At 47.7% G+C, this 13,626-nt stretch overlaps 1 protein-coding gene across 1 annotated transcript in view; it reads right to left on the reverse strand.

Moving 5' to 3' along the window:
• Positions 1 to 5,411: 5,411 nt before the first annotated feature.
• The window catches only part of POFUT1 (protein O-fucosyltransferase 1), a 31,897-nt gene continuing 23,682 nt past the window's right edge, over positions 5,412 to 13,626 (reverse strand). Inside the window, exons 6-7 of the mRNA XM_011979778.1 lie at positions 12,982 to 13,224; positions 5,412 to 9,592 (exon numbers count right to left, since the gene is read on the reverse strand). Coding sequence (XP_011835168.1) covers positions 9,404 to 9,592; positions 12,982 to 13,224 — 432 coding nt within the window. The 3' untranslated portion in view covers positions 5,412 to 9,403. The remainder of the gene's footprint in view (positions 9,593 to 12,981; positions 13,225 to 13,626) is intronic.

Below are 13,626 nucleotides of genomic sequence, written 5' to 3' on the forward strand. Positions count from 1 at the left end.
CATGACTCTAATTCCAGCTACTTGGGAGGCTGAGGCATGAGAATCACTTGAACCTGAGAGGCGGAGGTTGCAGTGAGCTGAGATCGTGCCACTGCACTCCAGCCTGGGTGATGGAGTGAGACTGTCTTAAAAAACAAAACAAAACAAAACAAAAAACCAAAACAAAATTCGTTAATTATTGGATGATGAGAGTGTGGGTGAGTTTTTGTTTTGTTTTGTTTTTTGAGACAGGGTCTTGCTCTGTCGCCCAGGCTGGAGTACAATGGTGCTATCATGGCTTACTACAACCTCCACCTCCTGGGCTCAAGTGATCCTCTCACCTCAGCCTCCTAACATGCTGGGATTACAGGCATGATTCACTGCACTTGGCCTCACCTTTGGTTTTACAGGACTACAGGCACGTGCCATTATGCCTGGCTAATTTTCGTTTGTTCTTTTTTTTTTATTCTTTTGGTAGAGACAGGGTTTTGTCACATTGCCAGGCTGGTCTCAACTCTTAGGCTCAAACCATCCTTCCACATTGGCCTCCCAAAGTGCTGGGATCATAGGCATGAGCCACTGCGCCTGGCCCCAGCTAATTTTTCGTTATTTCTTTTCTGTTTCTTCCCCACCAGAATGCCAGTACCATGGGAGGAAGACTTAATTCATAATGGTTCAATGTCTTAATTTGTATTCTCATTTTACAGATGTAGAACACTGAGTCTCATAATTACACACTGGATTAATTTTAAAGCTAGGCCTTGCACCCACACGCTTACACTACAAACCTAATGCCCTTTCCAAAGGGTGACCCAGTTCCAAAGTCCTCATTTTACAGTTGCAGAGGAGGCAAGAGTTTACAGAAGGCCAGGGCCTGCTGCAAAGAAGCAGTTCTCTGCCTCTTCCCATCCTCTGCCCCTACATCGTTGGCCTGGGTCCTTAACTCCCTCCAAGCCCTACTCCTCAGAAGCCTAATCCCTTGGAGGTGGGAGGGGGTTTCTCCTGCCAGCTCATCTCCCCAGCAGGCAAAGTGCTCAGAGTTCCTGTTTGCTTACTGGCAATAGCTGGGAGAAGATGGTCTCACTGTGAGCAAACACAACATTTAAAAGCCAGAGGGAGATGTAAAGGAAACTTACAGCAGGCAATGCCTAGCAGGGTTGCCAGAGCCCCAGTAATGCTTAATCCTTCATATTTGAGGCCCTCCTAAGACTGGCAAAGCATTTTCATGAACTTTGGACTCTCTCTGACAGCTTCATGCCAACTGCTGGTTCCTAGCTGAAGAATCTGAATTTCAGAAAGGTTATGCAATTTCGCTAAATAATAACGCATTTTTATTATCAACCATCACTATGCATCAGGTACTGTGGCAATATTATTTATATATATCCGTGTGTGTGTGTGCATATATATATATATTTTTTGATGTAGTCTTGCTCTGTTGCCCAGGCTGGAGTGCAGTAGCACCATCACAATTCATTACAGCATCTGCCTCCTGGGCTCAAGTGATCCTCCCACCTCAGCCTCCTAAGTAGCTGCGACCACAGGCACACAGAACCACACCTGGCTAAATTTTTTATTTTTATTTTGTATTGATGGAATTTTGCCACATTGCTCAGGCTGTTCTTGATTTCTTGACCTCAGGTGATCCGCCTGCCTCGACCACCCAAAGTGCTGGGATTACAGGTGTGAGCCACTGCGCCTGGCCCATTCAACCCATGTATAAAGGACGCCTTTTTTTTTTTTTTTTTTTTTTTCTGGAGGGCAGTGGCACAATCTCAGCTCACTGCAACCTCCGCCTCCTGGTTGATCAAGTGATTCTCCTGCCTCAGCCTCCCGAGTAGCTGGGATTACAGATGCCCGCCACCACACCCAGCTAATTTTTGTATTTTTAGTAGAGATGGGGTTTCACCATGTTGGATCAGTCTGGTCTTGAACTCCTGATCTCAGGTGATCTGCCCAGCTTGGCCTCCCAAAGTGCTGGGATTACAGGCCTGGGCCACCACGCCCGGCCATAAAGGACACTTTTATAAACCAAGCACTGGGCTAGGTGCTGATGTTGGAAAATGCGTCCAGCATGGTCCCTATTCCTGCGGGACACTTCTGGTCCAGCTGGGGAAACAAGTTGGCAAATAATTTGGTCTGATGGGTGACATGACATGAGAGGCAGCACAACGCGTGGCTTTGGGGCACTGACTCGTGTGCCATGCTTCCAGGGCCCAAGTCCCAGCTCTCCCACTCACAGGCTCTACAACCTCAAGCTGGGTGCTTCAACCTCACTGGTTCTCAGTGCTCTTATCTGTAACATGAAGATAATAAGAGAAGCAACCTCTTAGGGCTATTCTCTAATGAGGTGAGTTAATTGATGTAAAGTGCTTAGAACACTGTATGTAGCACATGGTAAATGATACATGTTAGTCATTTAATACATGTTACTTATTATTTGAGACAGGGTCTTCCTCTGTCCCAGGCTGGAGTACAGTGGCACAAACATGACTCACTGCAACCTCTTGGGCTCAAGTGATCCTCCCACCTCTGCCTCCTGAGTAGCTAGAATCATAGGTACTTGCCGCCATGCCTGGCTAATCTTTTGACTTTTGGTAGAGATGGGGGGGATCTCACTTCGTTGCTCAGGGTGGTCTCGAAATCATGGGCTCAAGCGATCCACCTGCCTCAGCCTCCCAAACTGCTGGGATTACAGGCGTGGACCACTGCACCCAGCCCATGTTACTTATTACAATTTCAAGGTTCTACGGGAGCTCAGAAAAGAATTTCCTAGAATCTTGAAACATTTACGATATGTTTTAAGCAGAGGGAAAGCTTAGACAATAGTGTGGAGGTGTGAAGAGTGAGGAGAGTTTCTCTCACAAAAGCCCCTTGGATATTGTTTTGAGCTATCTTCAGGGGTTGGCTGAGTAAGGATCTCCCAAACTTTATCGTCATAATTCAAGCCACACCATTTACTTAATACTTTTTCTCTGAACCAACTCACTTTTTGTAAACTAAGTTTCTTAAAAGGAAACTTTAAATCACATTTTAAAACAGAAATACACAAGTACAAAAGATCAAAAAATGAATAAAATGGCTGGGTGCAGGGGCTCACTGTAATCCCAACACTTTGGGAGGCTGAGGCAGGAGGATCCCTTGAGGCCAGGAGTTCGAGACCAGCCTGGGCAACACGGCAAAACCCCAGCTCTACTAAAAATACAAAAATTAGCTGGTGTGGTGGCGCATGCCTGTGATCCCAGCTGCTTAGGAGGCTGAGGTGAAAGAATGTCTTGAGCCTAGGAGGTTGAGGCTGCAGTGAGCCAAGATTGAGCCACTGTACTCCATCCTGGGCAACAGAGTGAGACCCTGTCTCAATAAATAAATAAAAAATAAATAAATAAATAATTTACTTAGTAATAGTGTTACTAAATTCCAGCAAACTAAGATTGTCTGACTCTGAGGTCTACTCTGTTACAAGGACAGATTATTAGCAAGCAGTAGAGAGGAATTAATGACACGACAGCACTGAACTGAGACTTTCTCTTTGGGCATTGTTAGCAGGATTGAGAAAAACTGAAAAGATAATTTTTGCTTTCTGCCAGTGCCTGCCCAGGACCCCCTAAACCAGCTTGTGCAGTGTCAGAGAGGGGAAGACATCCCCCACACTGGAGGAGATGAATGTCAAATGGATCAATGTGTTGCCAATTTTTTTTAGAAAGGTGGATTTTTCAGAGAAGGGTTTACCTGGTTATGCTTGGCATCCTGGGCTGATGATCAATAAAGGATTAGATGTAAAAACAAACCAAACCTGCTTGCCCTTAAATAATGTTATTTCAAGGGAAAGGTCTCAACCCTGAAATAAACCAGGTTTCAAGCAAGAATGTGAATTCATTTTGACAACAGAATCCAGAGTGTAGGATTTGCCTCCGGGCTATGGGTTTTCTTCTGTCAACTCCACTAAGGACAGAAGGAGAACTGAGGAGAGGAAGGATCTTTATTTTCAGGCCAGTGAAGGCTTATTATTGTTGTTGTTGTTGTTACTATTAATAGATTATTTGCTGAGCTTCTTTGAACAGAAAATGGAAATGAGAACTCAACTCTTTCTTCCTCCCTCTGTCCTTTCTCCTCTTTCTTCTTTGTTTCTTCTCTCTACCCTCCCTTCCAGATTTGTGGAGATCTATGATGTTTCAGGACAGTGTTTCCAGCTTTGGTTCCACTGAACACCAGCGTCTCCATTTCTCCATCCAATCAGATACAGATTTTGAAAAATGGAATTCCCTTAATTTTGAAAAACTGAATTTCCTTTTTTTCCTCTCTCTGAGACAGGGTCCCACTCCAATGTCCAGGCTGGTGTGCAGTGGTGCCATCACGGCTCACTTTGCCTCGACCTCCTCCTGGGCTCAAGTGGTCCTCCCACCTCAGCCTCCTGAGTAGCTGGGACTACAGGTGCACACCACATGCCTGGCTATTCTTTGTAAAGGCAGGGTTTCCCTATGTTACTGAGGCTGGTTTCGAACTCCTGGGCTCAAGCGATTGGCCTGCCTCAGCCTCCCAAAATGCTGGGATGACAGGAGTGAGCCACTGCTCCCAGGCTTCCCTTCCTTTTCTTATATATAAATTTGGTCTGACCCTAAAACAATGAGAGAGATTTGATCATCTGGTTGTAAAGCCCCTACTAATATACAGTAGGAGATGGAGGTCAATACAAACCGGGCAGCAGGCAGTTCCCAAAGCCACCTTGTTGACCACACCTGGTGGAACCCGTGAGGCTCACCAGGGAGGGGCTGCAGAGGTCTTCCATTACCATTGGCTGGCTGACCACACAGTGAGATCCCTACTTCCTTCAGATCAGTGTTGCTCAAGTTTTAGCCCCAGGAGAGCTTAAGAGCTTCCTGGGCTGCGTCCCCAGAGATCCTGACTCAGTGGTTCTGGGCGGCGGCCTGGGATTCTGCATTTCTAACAAGTTCCCGCAGGCGATGCTGATGCTGCTGGTCTGACGACCACAATTTCAGGTCTTGGGCCACTGGGCATCCAAATCACTTGCAGGTGCTTGTGAAAAGGCAGATTCCTGGGCATTACCCCCAAGATATTCTGATTCTCAGGTTCAGGGTGGTTCCTGGGAATCTGCCTTATCAACCAGCCCTGGAAGGAACCTCTGAAGTCCACCCTTTGAGAAGCACGCCTAGACCATTAGCACCTGTAATGCTGAGGTGAGGAATGCGGAGGTGAAGGGATTTGCTTCAAGGTCGTTCTGCAAGTCAGGGACAACTCCCTGGTGCCTGGGCCCTCAATCTTGGAGCACCCTGGACTCCTCTTTCCCTACCAGTCCACATTCAGCATGTCAGCAAATCCTGTTGGCTCTTCTTTCAAAACACGTTTAGGGTTTCCTTAAGACTCTAGCAAACAGACTTGGGTGTAGGAGAGTAAATTAAACTAGACTAGTAAAATGTGGGTCATTGTTGAAACTGTGAGTTCATTTTATTACTCACAATTTTAAATTTATATTTGAATTCTTCCATAACAAAATGTTTTAGGTGTTTGATCCAACAAATTCACTTCTGGGAATTTATCTTAGTCAACTTTTTTTTTTTTTTTTTTTTTTGCTTTCTGTCCAACAACTTTACTAATGAACATTTTAAATAAAGAAAAACTCTTACAAATAAAAATATTTTTTCAAATAACATAGTGAAAAACTAGGGACACATTAAGTCTCCTTTGTTTTTTTTGAGATGGAGTCTCACTCTGTCGCCCAGGCTGGAGTGCAGTGGCACCATCTTGGCTCAATGCAACCTCCACTTCCCAGGTTCAAGCCATTCTCCTGCCTCAGCCTCCCAAGCAGCTGGGAATACAGGCATATGCCACCACGCCTGGCTACTATTATTATTATTATTATTTGTATTTTTAGTAGAGATAGTTCACCATGTTGGCCAGGCTGCTCTTGAACTCCTGACCTCAAGTGATCTATCCATCTCGGCCTCCCAAAGTGCTGGGATTACAGGCATGAGCCACCGTACTTGGCCTAAATTCTCATAATAGGAAAACAATAAACTATGGAACACTCCTTGGCAGATTTTTGTATAATCAAGAGCATTTATCCAGGCTACATACCAACAGGGAAAACATGATACACTATTAAGTAAAACAATAGGACATTAATCTGTATATATTGCATAATTAAAACTATGTAAATATTTGTATCTTTGAAAAAGACTGAAAAACACTTATATATGTTCAGAATCTAATCATTTCCCACTTCCTTCAATGCAATGGCCTTTGTCTCTTGGGAGAGGAGGGCACTGGAGTCCTAGTCTAGGGGTGCCCAGCACCCCAGTCTCTCACCTGCAACACTGTAACAGCCCTGCACTGGTCTCTCTGCTTTCACTTTTTCTCTCTCCAACCTCCTCGGCACTGGTCAGCTAGAGAGGTCCTTCAGAATGTGAATCAGCTCATGCCCCTCTTCTACTTAGAACCCTAGGAGGCTTCCCGTATCTCTCCAACTAAAAGCTGCCTGCCATGGCTGTCCAGGCTGCAGAATGTCAGCTCGCCTGCTCTGATCTGCTGCTCGGTTCCCTGCCTAAGCCTGCCTCTCCAGCCATGCTGGCCTCCTGGCTGCTCTTCAGGCACACACTCCAGTCTCAGGGCCTTTGCATGTGCTGTTTTCTCTGCCGGGAATGTGCTCCCTCCCTCCTTCATGGCAGTTCTTCAGAGAGGTCTTACCTGGGCTCCTTATCTAAAATAGATCCACTCCCTCTTTTTCCTCCCAAACTCTTTATATTTATTTATAGCACTTATCAACACCTCCCACAGTACATTTATTACATCTGCTACTTTCTTAGAATGCAACTTCCTTGAGAACAAAGACTTTATGCTTGATTCTCTCCCACATTCCCAGTACCTAGCATAGAGCCTGACACATAGTAGGTGATCAACAAACACCTGCTGAATGACTGTTGTACTGAGTAACTATCCAATGGGGGCTGTAAGCTACATGTGGGCTTTTTTTTCTTGGGTAACCTCCCCTCCTTAATCCTTTTGGCATAGGCAGACTCACAGCAGGTACCCAACAGAAGGTAAGGTGGCTGATCATTTTTCCATAGGAGGCCTCCATGGCACACAGTGTGGAAAGTGCATTCTGTGAATTAGAGGAAGCAGAGCATGGCGGCTAATGGAACTGGCTCTGGGAGGTCAAATTCTGGCTTAACACCACAAGCTGGGCAGCCTTGGGAAAATTATGAGAATTCTCAGGGCATTAATTTTTCCTTGTGCAGAAAGAGAAGGATAATGACAGCTCCTATTTCCCAGGGCTGGGGAATAAATAAGAGAATGCCCATAAAGCACTTAGCAAGCACAGTGCCTGGTATGGAGGTGACAAGCAATGAGAGGCAGTCAAATTAATCAACAGCCACATTTGTGCCTTTGTCTCTTTCAAGTTTACAACGTGCTCTTATATACATGCTTTAGTTGATCTGGGACTTTGAACATTTTATAGGTAAGAAAATTGGGTCAGAGGAAAAAGTGCTAGCTCACAGAACACAACTGAATTTTGCTAGAACTTCTGGTGCTCTTTCTTTCAGAACACAAGTGATTATTACTGCTGATGTGAATCACGGTGATTTGGAGCCAGGTGTGCAGTCTCAGCTACCAGAGAGGCTGAGGCGGGAGGATCGCTTGAGCCTGGGAGGTCAAGGCTGTAGTGAGCCATGATCATGCCACTGCACTCCAGCCTGGGAGACAGACCAAGGCCCTGTCTTGGGGGAAAGAAACATTGGATGGCCCCACCGGAGTCCCAGACTCTAAAGTGTTTGCCTAGTGTAAGGCTGTGGATGGCAAATGAATTCCAAAATGAAATCAGCCAGCCAGCCACGGGCTTACAACCTAGCGGTGGCAGAGAGTGTACAGTCTCCCTCATCTGCAGCTTTTTCTCTGGATAGGCTTGAGAGCAAGTCTGGACAGGCAAACCGTCTCTCAGTCCACCCAGGACTTAAAATACTTCATTGTTTTCCCAAAAGGGAAAAATAGCAAGGCCCTTTCTGTAGTTTCTCCTGCTTAGAGTTGGCTGGCAGCTCTATGCAGCAAATGTTGACTTTGGTGTTTGAGATCTTCGATACCCTGTGACCTCTGAGCTCTGACCCAGGCTGCCCCTGACAACAAAATGTTTCCTCCCACAGGTAATCAAGGGAGAAGGCCCAGCAAGGAGCTCTTGGCCTGGCTCAGTGGAGGCTCTGCCACCTTTCCAGGATCAAAAGCCAATGGAGGTGACATGGTGGGGAAAAGATCTACAGGGGTCAGACATGGAATTTTAGAACCACAAGGTTCTAAACCATGGGCTCTCAGGAGTCATGGATTATTAAAACTGCAGCATCTGAGAGACCAAAACACTCATGACTTAGAGCACCTTAAGCCTCATGGTGTTGGCAGAGATTACATCGGAAGGGAAGGGTCAAAAGGTGCTTCTCCACTGATAATTCCGATGGCTTCTGGGCGCTGGGCATCTTCTATGTGGTCAGAACCTTGGCAAATGTTCCCTTGTGAGAATATGGCCTGAAGGCTTCAGCTGCAGGAGGAGGCTGGGAGAACAGGCTTTGGATATCAACCTAATGCCAACATTCTACCAACCAGGCCCCACTGGGGCAAGAGATCAGGAGAGATTTGATGGTGCCAAGTTTGCAGTGGCCACCAATCACCAAAAGACTGTGAGAACAATACCATGATAGTCTGACTTGATGGTATGTGCTCCTTGCCAGGAACATGCTATGTGAGTGGCACTTGGTTGCCCACAGAGCGCTGCACAGCACTACGACCAATAACTTCCATTTGCATAGTGTTTACAACACAGGACAGTGTTCATCCCCCAAGCTCCAGAAATGGCCTAGGAAGTGGGGGACAACAATGGATCTGGCCAGGCAGTAGGGATGGCTCTTGAGGGCCACACTGGGGGACACCTTGAAAAGCTGCCAAAAGACTCACACCAGCCCCAGCCTCATCCACATTCAGTTAAGGTCACTTTAGGTACCTACGTTAATAGAATTCACTGATTTTCAAAAACTACAGAGAGTTCTAGGGTAGTCATGACCTTGTATCAAAATTATAGAAATCTCTCTATAAAAAATCTCTCTGAAGAGTTCAGAATCCCAGGCTGCTCAGAGCAGAATGGACCGAAAGATGGAGGCTGGACTGCTTTGCCGCTGTGAGAAATTCCCAGAAGAGCAGGAAGTACGTGCAATGGGAGATGCTCCTGCTCCTAGGAACTTGGAAGTCCTATGCCCTGGGATATGGAACGTCTCCCTCCTCCAGGGGTCCCTGGCACTCTTCTCCATCTTTGCCAGGTGAGAAGAGGAGTTTGCAATCCCGGAGCACCTCTGGCTGCCAGGCCTGGCTGGAAGGAACAGCTCAGATTCTGGTCCCTCCAGGATCAGAGGGCCTGGTGCTCAGGCCAGAATCAGAACTCGTCCCGCAGCTGAGGGGGCCTGTCCATGCCGAAGAAAGAAGACGGCCTCCCCTGGAGGTCCCGCTCCCGCTTCACAAAGGCAGTGAAGGAGGAGACACAGTTGCCAATAAAGTGGTCGGCTTGGCCGAGGATGTACAGGTCCACCTGGGCCACCTCAGGCTTCAGGCTCACCACCTTCACCTGCAGGAGGAAGGGCAGAGCATATAAGCTGGGGTGGCTGCAGGCCAAGGCCTGCCATCCATACCCCCAACCTTCTTCCCTGGGCTGCAGTTATAGACACAAAAGGAGGGGCAGAGAGGAGGAAGAGGTGGTTCAGTGACTGAGGGAAGCATTACCCAGCTGTTGCTTAGGCCCACCCCACCGTTCCCCGCTCCAGGAGCCTCAGCTCCAAACAGACCATTCACGCCTTCATGCCTTCACTTGTGCTGTTCCCTCTGCCTGGAATGCTGTTTCTTCACCCGTTAAAATACCGACCAGACTTTTTTATTTTATTTATTTTTTAAGATAGGTTTTTGCTATACTGCCCAGGCAGGTCTTAACCTCCCAGGCTCAAGCAACCTCCCACCTCAGCCTCCCAAGTAGCTGGCACTACAGGTGTGCACCACCACGGATGTGGTTAATTTAAAACAATTTTTAAAGAGGAGAGGGTCTTGCTATGTTGCTCAGAATGGTATTGAACTCCAAGATTCAAGTGACCCTCCTGCCTCAGCTTCCCAAATAGCTGGGATTATAGGCATGAGCCACTGCGCCTGGCCTGACGAGACTCTTAAGGCTAAGCTCAAGTTCTGTTTTTCCTAAAGCCCTGGCCTGATGGTCTTCCCCACCAAACCATAGGGGAACAGAGAGCCCCACACCTTCCAGTCCTGGGCTGGATGCCTCTGTCTCCCATCTACCCCAAATCCAAGCCCAAGGTCTGTCCAATCTACCCCCGAGATATTCCCCAAAGGTGAACCCCTCTCTTGAGGGACCGCCACTCCTTGGGCCCGATCATCACAATCTCTTGCCTGATGGACTGCAACAGCCTCTTCCTGGTCCCCTCACTGCCTCTCCTGGTCTGCTCACCACAGAGCAGCCAGAAGAAACTTTTTGAGATAACCTTGCACCTGTCCTTCCCACCTTCCAAGTAATGATGCCCTACTGCCCTTCAGATATGGGTGACATATTGTGAACATGGCCTACAAGGCCCTCGTTGGGCCTCTTCTTATCCCACCCCCATCATTCCTTGAGCTCCAGCCCCTACCCAGGTTCCTGCCCTCCTCAGGACCTTTGCGCATGTTGTGCCGTTCAGGGTGCACCTCCCTTTACCTGGTTAGCTCCTAGCTCTCCTTCGCATCTCGGCTTCAGTGGTGCCTCCTTGGGGAAGCGCTCCCTGGCCCTCCAGCCTAGGCCAGAGTCCTCTGCTCTTCACTCTTGCAGAACCCTGCTGCTCTACTTTGGAGCACACATCTCTGCTTATAGTTTCCACTCCTTAGTGATTCTCTGATTAGCATCATCTCCTGCCCCTGACTGGGGCTAGAGCTGTGTCGGTTTGCTCTCCACTGCTGGCCAGGTGCAGCACAGAGCCTGCCCCAGGAAAAATCTGGTGAGTGGACAGGTGAATGAATGGACCTGCCCATCTCTCTAGCAAGCTCCTGAACCTACCTTGTGACACACGTTATTAGCTCCCTGCAGTCTCTTTTCCTGGGTCTAGAATGTGAGCCCTGGAGGGCGGGACCACATTTTATTTATTGGTACCCCTACTCAGCACTGGACCAGCTTAATGGAGGAGCAAGGCTTAGTTCAGGATAAGGGTGGCCTCTGAACCCATGGAGAAGGGAGTTGAGGGGTGGGGAGGGACGAGAAGACTGGCACAGGGACAGGAAATAGAAAATGGCAAGAGATTCAAGGTGCAACAGATACAGACTCCAAAAACTCACAAAAAAACTCCCTGGGACTCTCCAAATGCTTCAGCTTAGTACAGAGGTAGTTGGGGGTTGTAGGTAGGTGAGGGGAATGTGGGCAGAGTTGGGGCTGAAAGTGCTTTGCTGTTCCACAGAGATTTCTGATGTAACAAGAATCATCATCCTGCTATCTGGATTGTAGCAAAGAAATAATACCAGTTTAATCATGGCCAAAATCCCCCAAACAATTCCACTCACATTCTGAAACTTACCCACTCTGTGTCATGCCCATTATAATTAGCTCTGGGACTGCTTGGGTAAACTCTATCCTTTCTTGGGACATTGGTTTCCTCAGCTATAAAAGAGGGTTTGGGTTAGACGACCCCTGAGGTCTCTCAGCTCTGATTTTCTCTTAATTATATCTTTCTTCTGTATTTATTTATTTAATAGAGATGGGGTCTTGTTATGTTAGGCCGGGCTAGTCTCGAACTCCTGGCCTCAAGCAATTCTCCTGCCTTGGCCTGGGATTACAGGCACGAGCCACTGTGCCCAGCCCCAGCTCTGATTTTCTGTTCAGTGGGTGCGGAGGAGATTAGAATGTGCTGACTTAGCACTTCCTCTCTGCACTGGAGCTTCCTGTGTATTTGGGGTGAGAGAGAAGGGGAGGCCCTTGATATAAAGCCAATGGCACCCAGTGTCTGCCTCTTAAGGCCTGCACAGCATTTACGGTTTTCACTCATCCTACAAAGTCCTATGGAATGCTTAATACTAATTCAGTCATTTTATCAATACGTACTCACTCATTACCTGAGTATTACTCTTCACTGATACAGTAAGCACTGACCAATAACATTCTAGTATTTACTCATGTACTGAATACTCACTATTCATGGCTTCTTCAAGGGTTTATAAGCACAAAGATCCTTTGCTTCCTTCATCAGCCACCAATTTCTACTATTGATGATAGTTAACTTTATTGAGCACTTACTCTGTAGCAGGAACTGTTTCAATTTCTTTACATCTGACCTTCACAACTGCCCTGTGAGATAGGTATTGTTCAATCCCATTTTATAGATGAGGAAACAGAAGCACAGAGAGGTCAAATAACTTTTTCAAGGCTGCACAGTGGGTAAATTCAAGTTCTCTGACTCCAGAGTCTCTTGTTATTAACTCCTCCACTATACTGGATCTCTCCCCAGAGCCCATTCTCTACATCCTCATTCAACAAACTGGCTGCCTACTAAGTGTCAGGCACTGTCCTAGACACTGGTGATGGTAAAGCAGGGTTTCAGTCCCAAAGAGGTTGAAGCACCAGGCTAGACACCAACGAATGTAACAGTAAGTCAGCCTTGGATCCTGCCTTCAAGGAGCCCACAGCTCCTGGGAGGAAATAAGACATGGTTCGACACCAGTCTCATACAGTCCAGAAAGTGCCCAAGAGAAGAAATGATACAGGGCTGAGAAGGTCCCAGCGGGGACACGCGAGCTCCAGGAGCGGACGAAAACCTGGAAAGACTGTGGAGGAGGCCTCTGAGCTGGGGTTTGAAGGAAGGTAGGAACTGGAGAGGAATGGTAGATCCAGGCAAAAGGCTTGTAGGGGAGGCCATGAAGCATGCAGCGGGCAGTGGGACCACCCTGACTCCTCCTTTCATTCCCTTCCTGCTGCACTCCCACCTGGCCCGCACATACCTTCCCTTTGAAGAACTGTTGGAGCTCAGGCACATAACTCTCGGAATCAGTAGCAACATAGACCGACTGGGCATCCAGTGACTTCACCCAGAGCTTCACAGCCCTCTGGATCTCCTTCAGGTCAGGCAGGCACATAGTCATCGTGAGGGGGGCCGCTGTGCTGCGGCTGTAGCCCACACACTGCGGAGAGGCCATGAAGTGCGAGCCTGCAGTCCCGTCCTTCAGCATAGCACAGGCATTTTTCTATGGGGGGCAGGGAACAGGGTTAAATACTGGCAACTGCCCTGGTAAGTGGAAAAAGACAGGCTATACAGGAAGACCCTAATTATTTTTTTTGCGATGGAGTCTCACTCTGTTGTCCAGGCTGGAGTGCAGTGGTGTGATCTCTGCTCACTGCAACCTCCGCCTCTCGGGTTCAAGCAATTCTCCTGCCTCAGCCTCCCAAGTAGCTGGAACTATAGGCACCTGCCACCATGCCCGGCTAATTTTTGTATTTTTAGTAGAGATGAAGTTTTGCCATGTTGGCCAGGATGGTCTTGAACTCCTGACCTCAGGTGACCCACCCGCCTTGGCCTACCAAAGTGCTGAGATTACAGGCATGAGCAGCTGTGCCTGGCCTAACTACGCTTTTTTTTTTTTTTTTTT

This window comes from Mandrillus leucophaeus, unplaced genomic scaffold (genome assembly GCF_000951045.1).
Source record: "Mandrillus leucophaeus isolate KB7577 unplaced genomic scaffold, Mleu.le_1.0 Scaffold206, whole genome shotgun sequence".
NCBI classification, from domain to species: Eukaryota; Metazoa; Chordata; class Mammalia; order Primates; family Cercopithecidae; genus Mandrillus; species Mandrillus leucophaeus.